The sequence below is a fragment of the Etheostoma cragini genome, chromosome 2 (genome assembly GCF_013103735.1).
Source record: "Etheostoma cragini isolate CJK2018 chromosome 2, CSU_Ecrag_1.0, whole genome shotgun sequence".
NCBI lineage: Eukaryota > Metazoa > Chordata > Actinopteri > Perciformes > Percidae > Etheostoma > Etheostoma cragini.
The window spans coordinates 2,525,661-2,534,259 of record NC_048408.1 but is presented as its reverse complement, the minus strand read 5'-3'; the positions used below and the strand labels follow the sequence as shown (position 1 = coordinate 2,534,259).

The 8,599-nt window shown below is 38.6% G+C and overlaps 1 protein-coding gene across 1 annotated transcript in view; it reads right to left on the bottom strand.

Moving 5' to 3' along the window:
• The window catches only part of LOC117960437 (dual specificity testis-specific protein kinase 2-like), an 18,488-nt gene that overhangs the window by 5,928 nt on the left and 3,961 nt on the right, over positions 1-8,599 (bottom strand). Inside the window, exons 3-7 of the mRNA XM_034898340.1 lie at positions 8,258-8,379; positions 6,202-6,250; positions 2,370-2,516; positions 1,631-1,713; positions 646-736 (exon numbers count right to left, since the gene is read on the bottom strand). Of these exons, the coding sequence (XP_034754231.1) occupies positions 646-736; positions 1,631-1,713; positions 2,370-2,516; positions 6,202-6,250; positions 8,258-8,379 (492 nt within the window). The remainder of the gene's footprint in view (positions 1-645; positions 737-1,630; positions 1,714-2,369; positions 2,517-6,201; positions 6,251-8,257; positions 8,380-8,599) is intronic.

Genomic DNA, 8,599 nt, shown 5'->3' with positions numbered 1-8,599 from the left:
CACACACACATATATAGACACACACAGAGACACACACACACACACAAACACACAGACACACACACAAACACACACAGGGACACAGACACACACAGAGAGACACACACAGATAGACACACACACAGACATTGATACACACACACACACAGGGAGACATACAGACACACACACACAGAGACACACACAAAAGACACAAAGACACACACAGATAGACACACACACACACACACACACAGACGTACACAGAGACACACACAAAGAGACACACAAACACACACACACACAAAGACACACACAAACACAGATACACACACACACACACAGAAACACACACACACACAGACGCACACAGAGACACCAGAGACACACAAACACACAGAGACACAAACACAGAGACACACACACACACACACACAGATAGACACACACACACATAGACACACACACACACACACAGAGACACACATATACACATAAAGAGACACACACGCACACGCACACAGAAACAAAGACACACACACACATTTTTTTTAAATGCATGTGTTTTACTGCCTACAATTCAGCTTTTCTTTGTGAGAGGAAGACTTACGTGGCCATTTAATAATGCACTTTACTCCAGTAGGGATAAAGATGGAGCAGGTTTACCTTCTCATCGTACAGCTCTCCTCTCAAAACTTCAGGGGCCATCCAATAGGGGGAGCCCACGATGGCCAAAGGCTGCTTCCCCACACCATCACTGCAAAGAAAGAAAGCTTTCCCGTCAGACACATTCTCATTCAGATACACTGCCACACTGGTCCAAATTTGCTGTGAGTCACCGCTATGATTTTGTTTAGAATATTTTGTATATTGTAGATACACTATTAGGTAAAACTAGACCCCACTGTACACATAAAGCAATCCAAAGCAACAGTCCTGCAACACATCTTTGTTTAACTTGTAATGTTGAATATTGTTAACACTGTTTTTTTTCAAAGGTTTGTTGTTGTATTGGTTCATATTATATTGATAATATGAACTGAGCTCATAGCACGTCAGCAAATAAAAAATGGAGAAAGAGGGTGGAGGAAAGAGGGATTACAAACAGCGGTAATAGCAACGGTGCAAACATTAGTTAGCTCCATGGTAAGCTTATTCACCGAGATGACCTGGCCTCTGCCAAAGAATGCTCATTAGTGGAAAAGTTACCTGTCCCAGGGGTTAACCTCTGTATGAGTTGCCATGTTTTGAGCCGTATAGGGCTACAAGACAAGTCTTGTTAGGTTTCTAATTCCTGATATTGATGGGCTGAACCTTGACCCCAAGCATAGTATACTTGGCACTAATACTGACACAGAGTTGTATCAGCTCCTCAATGGATACAGATCTGTTTAATTTTTGTTAAAATAAATCACCTGTCAGCTCACAACACTTTCACCTTTATCCATTTGAGTTAGACTAAATGTCTAATAGTCATCTATTACACACTCTCTGCCAACACATTCTGCAAGGATTAGGTATGGCTCAGATGGTGATGCCAAGCTAAGAATGATATCAGCATGAAATTGCTGACTACAATTCTTTCATGAAGAATTTGTTATTAAATAGAGGCAAGGACATCAAGATTTTGGATCCCCCCGCCCCCACTGACCTGTAGTCAGGGATCTTCTCTGCCAGGCCGAAGTCTCCCACCACAGCTGTGAACGTACCATTCTCACAGCGAACCAGACAGTTCTGCATTGAAAAAAACAACAATTGGTAGAAATAAAAATGGGCCGATTGATTCTCACCGCCAGCCATGCAGATAGTTTTGCATGGCATGGGAAGTGTTTTACATAAATATTATACTCTTCAACTTTATCACTAGGACTTATTCACTAGAATACAGTTCAGGTTAAATCTTATCATGAAGGTAGGTCTGGTATATACCAAAGCTGTCTCCGAGGGCCATAATGCCTGTGTAGTCCTGTATTACCTATACCAGGCCGAATTTATAATTTGATTTGCAGCAATTCCCGAGTATCTCAGAGATTTTTTGTTTCTCTCAGCCAATCGTCATGATTTGGCATCACGAAAGAACAACTGCCAGGGTCATTAACATATTTCAGCATCCACAAGGTGCTTTGCATTGACTATTTATGGTTTTTAATGGGCATGTACAGGGCGGGATAAGAGGCTGATTCAAGTAGGCACACTTGTCGGTATTCTGTGATTTATAAAAGGAACACTGCTTACAGATATGCGTGCACACGGTTTTATAAGTCTGACTTTGTTTTGGCGTAAGCTATTTTTGGCTTTTGGGTGTACATGCACTTTTAGTAAGGATCCTACATAGAAGTCTCTGTATATAGATCAATATAGCTGACTTAGAACTCATTAAAATACTGTACCTTGGAGGTGAGGTCTCTGTGGAAAATGCCCTTTTTGTGCAGGTACTGCAGCCCTCGGGCGATTTCCAGAGACAGATCGATCCTGACGCACCACGACAGGTACAGATCGCTGTCCAACAGCTGCTCCAGGTTGCCTCCGTTTATATACTAAGGAGAGAAACCGTCAAATGTTTCTAATAAATCAGCTTTTACACATCCTGACACACATAGACACAAAACACATGAATAAGGCTGCAACTAACAATTATTTTCATAGTTGATTCATTTTTTGATGATTTTCTCAGTTATTGGATTAGTAGTTTGGTCTATAAAATGTCAGAAAAATTGTGAAAAATGTCGATCAGTTTTCCAAAGCTCAAGATGATGTCCTCAGATGTCTTGTTTTGTCCACAATGCTAATACATTCAGTTTACTGTCATAGAAAAAATTATACATATATAGAAAATATTCACATTTAAGAAGCTGGTTTAAAATAAAATAAAAAATAGTCAAAAAAAATTGCCTATAACTGATTAATCGATTATCAAAATAATTTGCGATTAATGTAATAATTGACAACCAATCGATTCATTGATTCATCTTTGCAGCTCCAGATACAAACACAGTTTCTAATGTTGCCACACTCATCAATGTCACTCACTAAGAATGCTTAAATCATTTTTGAACTGAATGAGGGAAAAAGTGACCTCAAACAAGGTTTTCTGAGTTGCTCAAACTTGGATTTTTCAGTCTGGCTGTGTTTATTAATCTGACCCATGGTTTATTATTGTCCATTTATTCTCTACTCAACTTTTACCTTGTGATGTGTGTCATTTTCTATTAACATGATATATTTTACTGTAACATCAGCAGGATTTCTCAAGCACTACAGGGTTTATGATGAGAGGCTTCTTTTTTAAGTTCTAACAGGCTTATTGTAATGAGGCTCACAACTTTTCACCAATAAATACTCTAAGCAGATCAGATTAGACTGAGTTGGATGAAAGTGTTCAGCACAGTTTACAGTAAAAAGAATCCTCTGGTGGGCAGGATGTTCAGCTGATGTAATCATCAACTGTTAACTACCTGATATACCATCATTTAAAGCAGGTACACACTGTTAATGGGCAGTCTAGCCACTGCATTTGTGATTGTCTTTGAGTCATTTTAATATTAAATTATTTTGCCATGCCCATGAAATAAATACAGATCCAGCAACTGCATGGCATATTTCTCGCTTAAAGTGTTTTCAGAAATACATTTCAGTGAACTGTTTTCATAAATCCGAGATAGTATTCCAAACAAGCCGCCATTAATCAAGTCGGTTTTGAAATCCAAGAGCCGCACGTGTGGCGTTTTATCCAATCAGATGCAGCCATCGTGGTTTTAGGAGGGTGTAGGCTGTTTACCTTGCTTGTCAGTAGTCAAAGTGAAGAGAAACAGATAATTGCTAGTGGCTAGCCCAGTAGCGTACAATGCTGGGAGGCAGGGCGATCCCTGCCATAAAAAAAAAACATATGGGCAGTATATGGGAAGTGTATTGGATGTATTTAGAGAACAATCTTTCCTCAGCATCTCTCCTTTTTTCCCATTTTTACATGTGCGCCAGAGAGAGAGGGAACACTCTCTCTTCTTGTTGGTCAATGTCAAGGAACACATCGTACAACATGTCTCACTACGTGGAAAAAGACAATCAAATCTGACATGCTAGAATTTCTGCATTGCGACCCAGACGTTAGATTGATGATCTTTGATTATGTCACACTACAAGAGGTAAAGACACGTTTGTCGGTCCCAACCTTCATAATATAGCACTCTGAACGTTTGTCTGCGACATGTCTGTCATGACAAAATCAGGCTGAATTTGTTGAATTTGCCATTACAGCATATTTTTCATTCTCATTTCAAATTTATATTTAATTGTAATCATTATTTAATGATTTGTTGAGTATTTGTTGAGTATCTGGTAATTTTATTGTATAGTTTATTTTATTTATCATATTGCTATTGTTTCCTGTAGAAATGTTGTTGCTGCACTGGGCCTCCTAAGTTGCCATAGGTTCCGTTTCCTCCTCAGCAATACCGTCTTGTATTGCTAAGGTAGGTTGTGTGTGAGATGCTGCTGTGCTATTTTACTGTTTTCCTTGAAAATCGTGTTGTGACTTTTCAATATGTATTGTCTCAATGTTAATATAGTGATATTTATTAGCTGTTTTGTGTCATTTTTAAAGTTAAATATAAATTTTAACACATACTTTGTTCAACTCTTTTCACGCCATTTTTGCGCCCTACTGTGTAATGTAAATAACAGAGACTCTACAGTCCATTTTGAGTGCGTAAATTCTGTTATTTAATGTTTTGGACCGAAGCCAATTAAAAGAGAATTCCGGTCCATTCCAACACGTAGCACTGTTGTTTGTATATTTGGAGTGCTGTCAGAAGAGCAAAAGACAAAACCAATTGGTGCTGCCAACACCGTGTTATCCCCCTGCTAGCGTTAGCATCTAACAGGCTTAAACTGGGAAAGTTTGAAATGTGATTTTTAACTTCTAAACATGTTCAAAATGTCATTACAAGTGCCTACTCACGTGAAGTGATTCCTTCTGAGTGAACACAGTGAATTGGACTGCTGTAGATGTTAAAGAAATGCATGAAAATTGTACTAATTCAGCTCAGTTTAGTTACGGTGTTGATACTGCAAGGAGTGCTTTGTGACTGTCCACAAACTACCACACTGAAAAGAGATACAAACATATTTTCAAAAATAGGCATATGTTTATTTTTAAAAAGTAAGTGCTGTAGTACAACTAGCAGGAGACAAGTTATAATTAAGTTTGGTAGGTTTGTTAAGGTAAGTTTGTAAGCACTATCTACATTAATCATAATCATAATATGATAATATAATATAATTCATTATAATCATATATAAAAATGATAGCCTACATATTTTAGTTCTATCTCTTTTCTGTGTTGTAGTTTGTAAACGGTCCCTAAAACTGTCCCTAAACACAGCTGAATTAGCACAACTTTCATGCCTTTCTTTCACATCTACAGCAGTCAGATTCACAGTGTTTACTCTGAAGAAATCCCTGCACATGGGTAGGTACTTTTAATGACATTTTAAACATGTTAAGGCGTTTAAAACTTTCCCTGTTTAAGCCTATTAGGTGCTAACGCTAGCAAGAGGATAACACGGTGAAGGTAGCACCGATTGTTTTCGTTTTTCTCTCTACTGACAGCACTCAAATGTAACAAACAACAGTGCTATGTGTTGGAATCGACCTGAATTCTCCTCTAATGTAATATTGTCTTCTGCAGGTATGTGTATCTCTTAGTTAGACGTTATATCATTTTTGTTATCTATGCAGTTATCCAAACCCGCGTACATACAAAAGTATAAAACAATGTTTTTCTTGTTTTTCACATTTATTGTTATAATTCAGGTTAGGCTTTCCCGGTCTATTTAGCCACTGGCTAGTAATGTGCACATTAGGAGTTGAGTAAAATGCTATACTGTAATGTCCGTTTTATGTATGTATGGTAGAAAATTAGATAACTCAGACAATACCGTTGTGTATTGCTGAGGAGTAGAGATGCAGATAGAAAAAAAACATAGACCAGAAGCCAATAATGTATTATTGTCTTCTGCAGAGCAAAACAATTCTGGAAACTGTCAGTACAAGTTGTCTCCTCCCACACCCTGTCCACATCCGTCAACGTATAAAAGAAACAGGTTGAAGGATTAAAAGGAAAGGCCACAAAAAATTGGAAGAACGAGACTCAAAGTCAGATTTTGAATAACTAAAGAAATCTGAAAATATTAAAAGATTAGAGATACGAGTGATGGTTTTACCTCAGTCAGAGCGTGGAGTTGACCTTCATGCACACAAACCCCAAGAAACCTGAAAGGAAGAGGAGAAGATATAGGATTTATTTTTTCAATCTGTAGGACGTATTCTGGAATCAGGATTGCCCAGGGTTTGGAAAGTGCTTGGATTCAAAATAATAATAATCAAGGCCTTAAAATTAATTGTATTTACTGAGAAATTAAGAGAAGCTTAAAAGTGCTTGGAATCTCTGACCATGAGCCCAGTGGGATCCCTTATCCTAAAATTCACCTAGCTTGTTTGGATACCAAAACGTACAACCTAACAGGTACTATCCACAACTTTTGCCAATGGAAAACCAAAAAAGAGCAAGTAGACCCGTGCTGCACCATGCAGTGGAAATGCAGCATAATGCAATACAACTATCACTCTCCAGGTATTAAAAGCATAAAGTGATTTGCTTTTCACTGTGCTGTGTCATTGGTTGTTGTCCAATGACAACACAACATTTCAAGTATGACCAAAACAGGAACAGACATCCATCAACAACAGTCTTGCTCATTTATGATGCAATTTGCGTTTTTGAAAACTAAAGAAACAGAGGAAAAATGCTAAATGCAGACAGTGCTGGAGGTGCAACTAAAGCGGAACTCTGGTTCTTACCTGAAACTTTAAAGAAGTGAGTTATACGATATCGCACACCACACTGTTTACACATCATTACAATTTAAGTAACTGAGGAGTCTGAATCAGAAAGTAAACAGTTTGAGTCTTGTAACGCCCACATCTCAATTATACAGTGATGAAAAAAAGTATTTGACCCCCTGCTGATTTAGTACGTTTGCCCACTGACAAAGAAATGATCAGTCTATAATTGTAATGTTAGATTTATTTGAACAGTAAGAGACAGAATAACAACAAGAAAATCCAAGAAAAATGCATGTCAAAATGTTATAAATTGATTTACATTTTAATGAGGGAAATATGTATTTGACCCCCTCTCAATCAGAAAGATTTCTGGCTCCCAGGTGTCTTTTATACAGGCAACGAGCTGAGATTAGGCGCACACTCTCATGGGGCTCCATGCAAGATCTCACCTCGTGTAGTAACAATGATCATAAGAACGGTAAGGAAAAAGCCCCGAACTACTTGGGAGAATCTTACCAATGATCTTAAGGCAGCTGGGACCCCAAGAACACCCTTCCCACCGTCAAACATGAAGGTGGAAACATTATGCTTTGGGGGTGTTTTTCTACAATAAGTGGGCTAAGTGGGACAACCTCACCACATCAAAAGGACGATGGACAGGGCCATGTACCGTCAAATCTTTGGCAACAAAGGAGTGGCTCCAGAAGAAGCACATTAAGGTCCTGGAGTGGCCTAGCCAGTCTCCAGACCTTAATCCCATAGAAAATCTGTGGAGAGAGCTGAAGGTTTAAGTTGCCAGACGTCAGCCTTGAAACCTTAAGGACTTGGAGAAGATCTGCAAAGAGGAGTGGGACAAAATCCCTCCTGAGATTTGTGCAAACCTGGTGGCCAACTACAAGAAATGTCGACCCTCTGGGATCGCCAACAAGGGTTTTTCCAACAAGTACTAAGTCATGTTTTCCAGATGTCAAATACAGCTTTCCTTCATTAGATGCAAATCAATTTATAACAGTTTTGACATGTGTTTTTCTGGATTTTGTTGTTGTTATTCTGTCTCTCACTGTTCAAATAAATCTACCATTAAAAGTATAGACTGGTAATTTTTTGGCAGTGGGCAAATGTACAAAATCAGCAGGGGATCAAATACTTTTTTCCCCTCACTGTAATCTGCCTGACAGGCATAATGTGTGTCCCTGCCTTAAGTGGACTAGTACAACAGTAAATGTGTCTGCTGAAAACCAGACTAATAGGTGTATTAGCAGTATTGATTGAGGCTGGGGGAGATTGGTTTCACTGCCTCTATTGTAACACTTTATGATAAAAGGTGGATTACAATAACAGTGGTGACACTGAGTAAACCTGATCAGAGACAAATAACACTCATTGTATTGATCTAAACTCATCTGGCAACATATTATGTAAATTAAAACCTACTTGAGTATGTTTGGATGGCAAAGCCTGTTCATGAGCTGCACTTCTCGTAGCATGTTAGCTTTGTTGCTAGCCAGCGTGTTCATTTTCAGGGCCATCACCTGCCCCGTAATCCGATGCTGCACCTGGAAAACAACCACAGAAGGCGTGAGTTGCTGAGGTTCCAAATTGCTTTTATTCAAGTGAGTTCAGTTCAGTTTTATTCACAAAAGTAAAAAAAAAAGAGTAAAATCAGAAGGCATATATGTGAAATGGGACAACCTGATAAGCTATATACAGTGGGTACGGAAAGTATTCAGACCCCTTTAAATTTTTCACTCTTTGTTTCATTGCAGCCTTTTTCCA